Source organism: Galeopterus variegatus, unplaced genomic scaffold, assembly GCF_000696425.1.
Source record: "Galeopterus variegatus unplaced genomic scaffold, G_variegatus-3.0.2 Scaffold551, whole genome shotgun sequence".
Classification (NCBI taxonomy): Eukaryota; Metazoa; Chordata; class Mammalia; order Dermoptera; family Cynocephalidae; genus Galeopterus; species Galeopterus variegatus.
The window spans coordinates 172,134-184,051 of NW_007726662.1; the positions used below are offsets into that span (position 1 = coordinate 172,134).

The window sequence follows — 11,918 nt, forward strand, 5'->3', positions numbered from 1 at the left end:
AAGGTCAAGGGAAGCATGCAATCAGCTTGCAGCCAGCACAGAGACCCTCGGCTCACCTCCAGAGACCTCCCTCCATGGGATGCCAACCCAGGGCCACCTGCCCAGGCCCTGCCCTCATTTCCCTGGGACATGCCCCCCCCCAATCTCCTTGTCCACAGAAACCTCAATGCATACTTTCTGAAATCCTGCCCCTCCTGGGGACAGTAGCAATGTGCCCAGAGGGAAAGGGAGTCTCAGAGAACCTGACTGGTCCCTGGCCCCGTGCTGCTCCAGCCAGGTGCTTGGCTCTTTCTGTGATGAACAAGCCAGGTCCAAGGACTCAGAACTTTCCAGGCCACCTGCCTCCACCTCCAGGTCCCCCAACACCCTCCCCCGATGATTTCCATCTGATCCCTTCCACCCCAGACCCCTGGGCTGCAGGAGAGGGGCAGGCTGGGGAGGGCAGGGGAGAGGCACCTGTGTGGCATCCCCAGAATGACATTCTCAATCCCCATCTCACTGGATTTGTCGATGATAGTCTTGAGGGCAGGGATCATTACTTCACAGCCCTCCAAGCCAAACCGCTTCTCCGAGGACCACTTCCGGGCAAGGAAGTCCTCAAACCTGCTTGAGGAGAGAAGGGAAGTGATGGAGAGGGACAGGGCTGGGGCTTACATGGCTGGTCCTGAGCTTCCTCCCTTCTGCATGGTCAAGGACCAGCCTGGACACCATCCCACTCCAACCCAGCAAGGAGCACAGGGTTGGGGGAGCCCGGAGACCGTCCCAGCTTAACCAAAGACTTCTGCCCACACCCCTTCCCAGCAACCACCATCTCTCCTCTTCACAGCCAAACACCTCCAGTGGGCCATCTCCCACCCGCTCCTGGCCCACTACCCTCCTGCCCACACTGCAAAGGACTCTCTTGCCAAGCCCCAAACACCTCCACCTGGCTGAACTCAAATCCCAGCCCACACCTCACTGCTCAGGAATTCACTTTGCACCCAGCAGTTGGGCCAGGTGCTCCTTTGAGCCCCTGAAACCCTGGGCGGACCCAGCTTCAGAGAAGTCCAGTGGGCAAAGCCAGGTGGGGCCCCACCATCCCCGCCAGGAGGCACTGTACACTCACTCCATGCCAGGGACAGCTCTCTGCCCAAACATCCCCACGACCACTTCCTATCACTTCTGCCCTCATTCAGAGTATGCCCTGCTGTCATGTTCTCTTAGAGCCCCATTGCTGCCCGCCTGCCCAGGTCTACCCTGGGCTACCTCTTGGCCAAACTGCCTAAGCACCTGGTCCCGATGTTCCCCCAGGGCCCTGCTGTCATGTTCTCTTAGAGCCCCATTGCTGCCCGCCTGCCCAAGTCTACCCTGGGCTACCTCTTGGCCAAACTGCCTAAGCACCTGGTCCCGATGTTCCCCCAGGGGCCTCCCCACAGCCAGGGGTGAGGCCAATCAGGCCTGCCTCCCCTCACCAGGGGCCCTCCTGGTTTCCCAGCCAGGCCCGGGAGTAGGCCCCCAGCCCTTCGGCCATCCAGGGTGCTGCAGACCTCATGGAGCGCACCAGCCGGGCCAGCAGGGTCCGCTTCTCCTCGCTGGAGAACTGCATCACTCCAGGGGTCTCGAACTTCTGCCGGATCCACTGGCACTGTTCCACGTCATTGATGAACATGAACTCCAGGCCAATGTGCTGGCAGTAGGTGCTCTGGGAGGACAGACTCCATGAAGAGCCAGGAAGAGGGATGACGGCCCAGGCATCTGAACAGGAAAGGCAGCGCCCCGCCCCCCTCCAGCAGATACCTCTGGAGAGCTCCCCCAGGTACGCCCGACACACCCATCTGGGCTCACCTCCAGGCGCCGAATGATCTCCCGCAGAGAGAGCGTGTTTTCAGAGCCCCCAATGAAGGTGGTCGTGGGCAGCTGGAACTCCTTATCGAGGTCAGCCTCCTGCAAGTCGTAGAAGGCTGCGGAAGGAGGCACAGGCAGCAGAGAGGAGAGAAGGCAGTCAGGCCCAGGTGGGGCCCAGCAGTCTCCTCAGCACCCTCCCTCCAGCTCCAGCCTGGAAGCTCAAGGCCCCTCTGTCTGTGGGAACAGGAGGTGAGAGTCAGAGCCCACCTGCTGCCCCAAGGGTGGGCTTGGACAAGCCTCCAAGCTTGCTGAGCACGGTGCACCAGCTGGGGAAGACAGGAGACACCCCTCTTGGGGACACCGTGCAGCAGATGGGCAAGGGTCAGAGAGAAGTTTTGTAGACCCAGAGTCACAGAGGCTTGGGCTGCCCTCCAGGGCCCAAAAGCCCCTCACAATGCCACGTGCACCAGCTCTCTCTGGCATTGCCAGAGCAACAGGGAAGAGTCCCAGTTCTCACCCAATTTATCAATGGTTGTGATCAAGTCTGAGGGCACAAAGGAGTCCAGGTCTGCATCCAGGATGCCCAGGGGGTCCAGCTGGGCCACATGGTGGCCCCGGATCTGGGAGAAGGGAAAAGGTTGGCACAGGGCTGGGACCCAGCTGAACAGACCTTCACCAAGAGTGAGGTTCTGGGCCCCACCCCGCACCTCCCTCTCCACGATTTCAAGTGTCCACATATCTCCATCCTGCAGCCACTGTGCTGAGACCCCAGCCATGGCCAGCAAGGTGGTGCGTTTAAAAGCACAACATACATCTGGCCAAAACAGGAAAGGACCCGTACACAAAGGTATTCACCACAGTACTATTAGTAGTCATGAAATTCTAGAAACTTCCCAAATATCCATCAACAGCAGACTGGCATAACGTTTAAAAGCACAACATACATCTGGCCAAAACAGGAAAGGACCCGTACACAAAGGTATTCACCACATGACTATTAGTAGTCATGAAATTCTAGAAACTTCCCAAATATCCATCAACAGCAGACTGGCATATGGATATGGGAAATCCACACAGAGGAACAGTACCAAGCTGTTAAAAGGAACGAGGAAAATCCCCATCTACTAATTGTGGTTACTAGAGACAGGAAGGGGGAGGAAGGAGGGGAGATAGGGCGAGGGTGGTTAATGGACACAAAATCACAGCTAGATAGGAAAAATAAGTTCTAGTCGTGTACGGTAGTGCTAGGCATCTATAATTAATAATAGTTTATTGTAAGCTCTCACACGGTTAGAAGAGAGGAGCTCAAATGTTCTCATCATAAAAAAACAATAAATTTTTTTGATAAATTTGCTAACTACCCTGATTTGATCATTACACATTGTATACACGTATTAAAATATAGCTCTGCACCCCATTAATATGTACAACAAATACATTTCAATTACAAAATAAATAAATTCATGAAAAAAAGGAAGAGAAAGAAAGAAAGAAAATACCATCTACTACTATGCGGTAGTTTCTACAAAATCCTGTTAAGCAAAAAAGCAAACTCTAGAGAAGGGTGTACTGTGAACTACCCGTCATCTAAGAAAGGGGAGATACGAGTGCATTTGCATGTTTGTACACGTACAAATAAATATACACATTAGAAGAATACATCATAAAATAAGAAAACCATAAAATAAGAAAAATTATTATCTATGGGGATGGGACTAAATAGAATACAGGTGCAGGGCTAGAAGGCAGACTTCTAAGAACATCTCTCTCTTTGAAGATTTGACTCTGGAACCTTGTAAATATTTTACATTATGATAAAACAAAGTTAAGTTTTAAAAACTGAAAGTAAAACAAATGAATACATATAATCCATTTAGTGGCATAACTACACAGGGAGGAACTATTCCAGCTGACTGATGGAACATTCCCTAAAGACAAACAGAACTGCAGGAAAAAAATTCATAAACTCTCTTCTATTAGCACTCAGTGGTGCTGGAATTCTTACTCTGTAACTGCTGCATGTGGGCTGTGGGAAAATCAAATAGGCCACTGTGCTGGCGTCTTTGAGAACTTCTATTGCTGGCATCTTTAAAGGGAGATGTTGTTGTAAGATTGACGAGGTCAAGGTCAAACCCTGTGTCCTGCACGTGAAATATGCAGAAGCATCACTGTAAACCCATAATGTATGTTGTCTTTCTTAAAAATACACATTTCCTGGCTCTGACCACTGAAGGAGTCCAGAAGTGAGGACCAACCCAACACTAGTGAACATTCTCAGTGCTCCCTGGTGACGTGGGTGGTTCCAGGGCTCGGGAGAAATGTGCAAGATGAAGTTGGGGCGTCCTGTTTTACCAGAAAACAGGGGAGTGCTCAAATACTGTTAGGGCTGGGTGTAACGACACATTTTGAGCAACGATTAGGATAATGTATGTACAACAGATTGAAACTCATCAAATATGTTTAAATTTGTGCATTCATACGAAACTAAAAAAAGAAGAAAAACCTTCATTGGCCACCTCTGAAGGGTGCTAGGGAACCACCCTATAATTCTGAAAATCAGTCAATTAAAAAAAAAATCAGGCACTGATCCTACCTTTCCTACACAATTTGTACCGCAGGATACACAGAGTTGATGAAAGGAAGTTTCTCTTGATAGAAGTAGGTCAGGTCATAAACAAAGAGGGAAAGATAGAATTGGAATATCACTATTCTCACAACTCCTAATGAATGAATGGATCTAGGAAATTGTTATCCATGGCTGCTAACTGCTAGAGTGCCCATCACCATCACCATCACCACCAGGGAGCTAATTTGGGGGAAAAGAAAAAAAACCCAAATCTATATCAGATCAAGTCTTTAGACCTAACTACCAATTCACAGAAATTATATGGGACAAAGGGAGAGGTGAAATGACACCAGGGTACACAATCAACAAAATCCAGGCTCAGGAAGACTATACGCCAAACAACCTGGCTTCTTCCACAAAAAAAAAAAAAAAAAAAAAAAAAAAACCAGCAAGGAACACAAAAAGAAATAGGACTCTGCAGAGTACAAGATACTTAAGAGCCATATCAACCTTTTGCAACCTGTGGCGTTATTCGGATCCTGTTTCAAAAAAGCAGTAAAAAGAAATCATAAGACAAAACACAAACATGAATATCAACTGAGTATTCAATGATATTAAGGATTACGATTATTATTATTTGATGTGGTAATGCTATCATGGTACACTTTTTAATGAGCCCTTATCTCTATATATACATACCAAAATGTTCGATGAATGAAATAGATTATCTGGTATTTGCCTCAAAATAATCCAGGAGTGGATAAGGGTGGGGGTCGAGGAAGAGGGGGAAATAGAGGAAACAAGGTTGGCTGGGTGAGGGCTCACTACACCACTCTTCCGCCTTTTACATGCTGGAAAGTGTCTGTAATAATACAGTACATTGTTTTTTTCCAGCAGAGTGCAGGTGAGCCAAACCTGAACCCTGTGTCTCCTCCTGGCCTGCAGGGGCCACAGCCCCGCTGCTCTCCCACCTCAGGCAGCCTTAGCAGGCGTACACAGAGCCACACACCTGAGTCCAGAGACTATGGTGCCACAAGGACTCTAGTGCTTGGTCTTGGCTAAAGAACGAAGAGCATCAGAGAGCTGAAAAGCATGCTTGGAAGATAAGGCCCTCAGGTGGCACTGTGAATGTGACCGTGCATTTCACACAGTTTTACATTCCTTGTTCTTCACTTTCAAAGTCAATGGTTAGATCACTTTCTGCCTCTCTCAGGCCACCAAGGAAAGCACGACACAAGCAGTTGCTGCTTGCTTGCAGGTGGCCCACTGGCAGGTGAGGGAGCCCAACGCCACGCACCGTACCTCTTCCGTCCTGGGACAGCTGGTACACAGGGAGCTCAGCTCCATCCCACGCAGAGCACACCTCGCAGGGGCAAGACAGCATTTCCAAAGCTAATGCCCCCACGCCCAGCTCCTGCAGCGGCTTGCTGCTCCCTCCCACACGGACTCTGCCAAGGGCCCCAGGACCCCCAGCATTCCCTCTGCATGTCAACTTTCCCTTACAAAACACCTTCCACCAGCAGCTCCCAGAGAGATTCCAAATGATCACACTTGTTACAGCGGAACACCCACAATGGCCCTCCAATTAGTCCTGTTAGGTCAAGACTAAAAATGTGGAATATCACGTCATCTGGGCTCTCTGACAGAGCAGGAGCCCAGCATGGGAGAGCTGAAGTCTCCAGAACAAGCAGCTGGTGGAGGAGAGATGTTTACTGAACTACTCATTCATTCTAAAAACACTAATTAAGTACCTGCTGTATATCAGTCCCCATCTTCTCGGAATGCCCAGTCAAGGAAAAATCAGATATTAACAAGGGTCAAATCTACTCGCCCCTCATTCAACATCTACTGCAATTGATTACTTGCTAGGTACTCCTCTAGGTACTTGGGGCATGGTGTGGATTCTATGAAACAGACCACAAGCAAACATATCAGTAGGCACAAAAGTACCAGGGGGTGACAAGTGCTCTGAATGTTAAAGTGACAAAGGATAAGAGGAGCAGGTGCCACGTGGTGGGCAGATGACACTGAGGCTGAGCGAGGCCTTTCCCCTCAGTGCCTGGGCATGCTCCAGGAGCCAGTCCAGCCACCCAGCCTGTGCCTCAGCTGCCCCTCACCTGGTAGGCCCGGATCAGGGACTGCACGGCCAGGTGATCCTCCACCAGCTTGCTGGTCTTGGTCCGGCTGGAGACTGCGAGCCTGCTCTGACGGACTACAGACGGGAGCTGAGCAGGGCCAGAAGAGGCTTCCTCACTAGCTTTCTGGAAGAAATTGTCCCAGGACTGGGCAGGACAGAAGCAAGAAGCCAGCCAGGTCAAGGCCTGGGAGGAGTCAGAGGTGGTTCAGGCTGGGGCCCCAGAGGGCGTTGGGTGTTCCTTGGGGACCACAGCTCTCAGGGTCTTCCCTCAGCCCTGCCGTGAGGACCCCTTTCAACCAGGACCCCCACCAGATCCCAGCTCTCCTCAGGACCCAGCTTGGGGTGGGGGGAACAGGAAATAAGTTGTGACCCCGGGGCTTCAGGTATGACAAGGGCTGTTACCCCTGGGGAAAACATGCCCTCACGCACTGTGGGCTGCAGGCGGTCTCTGTAGAGGGCAATGTGGCAGGTAGACCCTCAACATTTTTAATGCATGTATCTTTTGATCTAGCAATTCCACTGCTAGCAATTTATTCTATAGATATGCTCTCACAAGTGTGCCCAGATGCACGTACAAGGATGTTCCCTGCAGGACTGTTTCTATCAACAGGAAACTGAGTAAACAAATGACTGCACTGTACATTTAGAATCTGAAAGATTAAGCAGTCACAAAAAAAAAATAAGGTGTATTCCCTATTGTGGATATGGAGTATCACCAAAATATGCTGTAAAGTGCGCAAAGCAGAAAAGGATGATGGCTGTGCTCTCTGCGTAGAAGCAAAAAGCAGGCATGCAGAGGTACAAGCAGCTGCGTGTCTCCAGGAGAACACATGGAAAGGGCTTTCCTACACACACTCCCACACGCTGCTGCGGAAAGCAATTTGGCAATACCCATCAAAATTACACACACAGATACTCTCGGACCCAACCATTCCACTTTGGGGAACTGATCCCACAGACAGCTGCACCCATGCAAGATGACAAATGTACAAGTTCACACACTATTCACAACAGCAGAGACTGGCAATGAATGAGACATCTGTCAGCAGGGATGGGACAGCACACCACACAATGGAATACCACGCAGTGGGAAAGAACAACAGTGACATGGGAGGACCTTGGAGATACAGTGCCAAGTGAGAAGAAGCAAGGAGAAAAACAGTGTGTAGTGCACGCTGTTTTTCTGTAAAAGGGGGAAAATCCATGGGCCGGCCCGGTGGCGCACTGCTACAGTGCGCCGCTTGGGAAGCGCGGCGGCGCTGAAGAAGCAAGGAGAAAAACAGTGTGTAGTGCACGCTGTTTTTCTGTAAAAGGGGGAAAATCCATGGGCTGGCCCGGTGGCGCACTGTTATAGTGCGCCGCTTTGGAAGCGCGGCGGCGCTCCCGCTGAGGGTTCGGATCCCACATACAGACCGGTTCCCGCTCACTGGCTGAGCGAGGCGTGGGAGCAACACCGAGGGTTGCGATCCTGTTGCCGGTCCCGGTCCGGTACGGCCGCGACACTAAGGGTTGCGAGGGGGAAAATCCATGGGCCGGCCGGGTGGCGCACTGCTACAGTGCGCCGCTTGGGAAGCGCGGCGGCGCTCCCGCTGAGGGTTCGGATCCCACATACAGACCGGTTCCCGCTCACTGGCTGAGCGAGGCGTGGGAGCAACACCGAGGGTTGCGATCCTGTTGCCGGTCCCGGTCCGGTACGGGCGCGACACTGAGGGTTGCGGCCCGTTGCCGGACATGAAAAAAGACAAAAAAAAAAAAAGGGGGGGGAAATCCAGAGCTATATTTACCTAAAGAAAGAACACAGAAAGGATAAATTGGGAGGCAGGTGGGAACTGAGCAGACGGGATGGATTAGGAGGGAGCCTTCTGAGTGTATAACTTTTCACGCTTTTCGGTTTTGGATCATGGGACCATATTACTTCCCTCTGCGGACCGTGAGGGAAGGAGAGAGAGAGCAACTTCCCTTTCAACCCTGCCTGTGATTTAACATTTTTTTTTTTACCTTCAGCAAGTATTTATTTTATCAGATCCATACAGACATAAACACGTATGCCCCTCGTTACACACAAGGCACAGGGGCAGGCTCCGTGTGGCTGGGCGGGGCACCATCAGGGCCTCTCAAGCACTGGCTGCCACAGCAACAGGCAAGTGTGAAGCATGACACTGTCCTCATCACCATGAGGACAGGCTCTTTCACAAGCAGGGGCGACTGAGGATCCAAGAGGCAACAAAACCCACCCAAGATCACATGGCAAGCAAGCTGCTTCTCCCACCACCCCAGCAAAGCCCAGCCCTGGGGGCTTCCCTCTGACACAGTGGGCGGCATGGGGCTGCCGACCTTGTGGACGCTCTGAGGGTTTTCCAGCCAGGCGAAGTACATCTCCTCCATGTAACTGGAGCCGCCTCCAATTTTGCTGCTCAGTACGGTGGCTGGTGGCCCAGAAGACCTTCTGTGACAGCTGAACGCCAGGACATCATGTGTGGCCCGGAGCCTCGCAGCCTGGGCCCCAAGCCGGGATGGCAGCAGCCTCAGCTGACTCATTCTGGACACAGGCAATGAGGGAGAGGCATAAACCACAGGACTAGGACAGAAGGAGGCTCCAACAGCACCCGTTCACTCACCTGCACTCGTCAGTCCTACTAGGCAGGTGGCCCTGGGCTAGGCAGTGATGAGACCCAGCCCTCCGGGGTTCATTGCCTACTGAGAGATCCCAGCTTAGCAAACTCCATCAATAGATATGGAGCGTCCCAGAGCCACCCGCCTAGTAGGACTGACGAGTGTGGGTGAGTGGAGCGTCCCTGTCGGAGCCACCTCCTGCTGTGCTACACTCACCCCAGCCCACTCTCCCCCTACCAGTCCCCAGAGCCTGATGCAGAGACACTGCCAGGTCCTGTCTCAGGTCCTGGAGCCCACTCAGAGGATCCAGGGCATGTGCAGACAGTACACCCAAGGGGTGGGCATGCAGCCCGCCACCCTGGAGCTTAGGCAAGGTGTCCTCCAGGGGCTGGGTTTGCAGTGCGTGGGCAGGAGAAAACAGGGAGAAAGGGAGCCGAGGAGCAAAGGAGCAGGCAACGAGGGTGATAGAGACACACTGTCTCAGGAGGCCCACAGCACTTCTGGGTCTCCAGTTACCGTGACCAAACATGACCAGTGACTCCCTCTGACTGCAATCCCGGCCCAGAACGCCATCCCTCCCAGGCGCAAATGGGAGGCCAGGGACATGCACCTCAACGACTGCCCTGAGGACCGAGGTTCAGAGGTGGGCTGAAGCCACCCTCTGTGGTTCCAACGCCCTGCCCAGAGCTCACGCTCAGGACCAATACCACTCAAAATGGCTAACAGCCCACCCCCTTCCCCCAGAGGGGAGGGCAGGCGGTACATACAGACTGGAAGCCCACCCAGGCCAGGAAGAGCCAGTATCTGGAGTTCATCTCACCCCATTATGTCACCTGCCCTTTCCCAGCGAAAATTTCTGAATGAGGGGCTTTCAATGGTGGCACCTTCCTCCCCTCACAGAGGATAGGAGTTCTAATAGCCTCCAATCCTGGAGAAACCCCAGGGCTCCCTATCCAGGCAGGAAGGGGATTGACAAGGCCCACTGGGGCCCCTGCTGCCCCGGATCCCTGCCACCGCATGCTACACAGGATGTGTGAAGTGGGACCTCTTTTCCCCCATCCTGACCCCTGCAACTGTGAGAAGAATCCCCTCATCTGCCCCAGCCCAGCCACCGCTTGGACACAGAACAGCTCCTCTTGAAAACCAGCTAAAACTCTTCTGCCCAGAAATCCCTGGCCTGTGAGCCACGTGCAGCACCAGAACAACCCCGCCAGGGGCCATGCAGGCAGGAGGAGCCTGCTGCCCCTTGCACAGCTCAGTAACTCAGAACACATGTATCCCGGGGCATAACTGGCTCCCCGGTCCTGCCTGGGCCTGGCCCTGAGCCAATGCCCCTTCCCAGGTGTGCTCAGCCAACAGACTACCTCCCCTACCTCTGCCATTAGCTCAACCAAGTCACCAGGAGCCCACTAGCTGGACTTTCCACAAGGAATCAAGCTCTACCACAGGGGAAGGCACAGCCCTCCCAGCCTGCCCACTCCCTCTCTTTCTTTCTCCCTCCAAACTCACGTGAGCCAGAGGGAAGGGGGGAGATCTCCTCAAAGCAGGGAGCGTGGGCTCCTCAGGGCAACGGGCAGCAAGTCTGAACAGAAGAAAATTAAAAAACAAAAATACATTCCACTGCAGGATGGCAGGAGGGGGGTTTAGCAGGACTCTGAGCCCCAAGTGCCGGTTGCTTCCCTCCCATACGTCAGCCCCTGAAGCTTCAGGCGGTGCGCCCAGCCCCACCAGCCAGTGATGCCAGGCCCTACAGTGAGGGCCACTCCAAGTGCCGGGCATGGGCTCTGGGGTCAGACAGTCAGGGTCCTAACCCCTGCTCTGCCTCTGACAGTCCCAGAGGCCTAGGCAAATATAGGGCTGCCCTGGCCCAGCTAGCCACCAGGCCCAGGAGTGGCTGGCCTGGGGCATCAGAAGAATCCAAACCACCACCCAGGAAGCTTTGCCATTCCCATGCTACGCAAAGGGAACTACATGCCCAGACCATCCATGGCAGCACTGAAGATAAGAGCACACCGTTAGAAAGCACTGATCCTGGGGCAGACACTGTGCCCACCTAAGCCTCTCAGCACCCCGTGAGGCTGGCACCGCCACCAGGCCCACTTTATAAACAGGGAAACTGAGCACAAGGGGCTACACTAGTAAGTGATGAACTGAGGTTCCAGGGCCTGTGCGCTCCTCACTGGAGAGCCAAGATGTAAGCCCAGATTTCTCTGAAGAAAAATTCACTTTCCACCAGCTGCAGCTGCAGCGACTACCTCTGCCTGCCCCACCCCCACCCCCGCAGGGGAATAGGACAATTCAGGCCAGAAACAAACAAAGCCTAGCTATGTCCAGCCGGCCCGGTGTGGGAACACTGTGTTTTACAAACACTGAACAATCTGGGCGGCTGCTGGACACTGCTGTGACCTTCACCTGGCCTGGAGGAGGGCAGCCAGTCATCCACCCCTGTGTCCCTCCCTGCAGGGCCTGAGGACCCAGGACTCCTACCGGGCTCAGTATGTTGAGCCAGAGCCCCCGCCATCCCTGCTAGGTCCTGCCTCTACAGCTGAAGGCAGCAGCAAGGAATGAGGATTAGGAGCCCTGTGCAATCCCCAGCCAAGCCCCAGGAAGACTAGCAGACAGAGTTGCTCTGGGCAGTAATTCAGGTCTCCTCTCTGGGCACAAGATCACACAGCATCCCCCACCCAAACCCACAACCACGACTACTGCAGATACACCTCTGGCCACTAAGCCTCCCCCACACAGGCCCCACGTCTGGGTGCCTGGTGAGGACTGCCC

At 53.2% G+C, this 11,918-nt stretch overlaps 1 protein-coding gene across 2 annotated transcripts in view; it reads right to left on the minus strand.

Annotated features, from left to right (window-relative positions):
- Positions 1 to 10,721, minus strand: part of OGDHL (oxoglutarate dehydrogenase-like) — a 27,005-nt gene extending 16,284 nt beyond the window's left edge. For both annotated transcript variants that reach the window (XM_008569985.1, XM_008569984.1), the window contains exons 1-7: positions 10,650 to 10,721; positions 8,862 to 9,066; positions 6,508 to 6,672; positions 2,342 to 2,444; positions 1,825 to 1,940; positions 1,527 to 1,681; positions 457 to 603 (exon numbers count right to left, since the gene is read on the minus strand). In XM_008569985.1, coding sequence (XP_008568207.1) covers positions 457 to 603; positions 1,527 to 1,681; positions 1,825 to 1,940; positions 2,342 to 2,444; positions 6,508 to 6,672; positions 8,862 to 9,065 — 890 coding nt within the window. In that variant the 5' untranslated portion in view covers position 9,066; positions 10,650 to 10,721. The remainder of the gene's footprint in view (positions 1 to 456; positions 604 to 1,526; positions 1,682 to 1,824; positions 1,941 to 2,341; positions 2,445 to 6,507; positions 6,673 to 8,861; positions 9,067 to 10,649) is intronic.
- Positions 10,722 to 11,918: the final 1,197 nt, after the last annotated feature.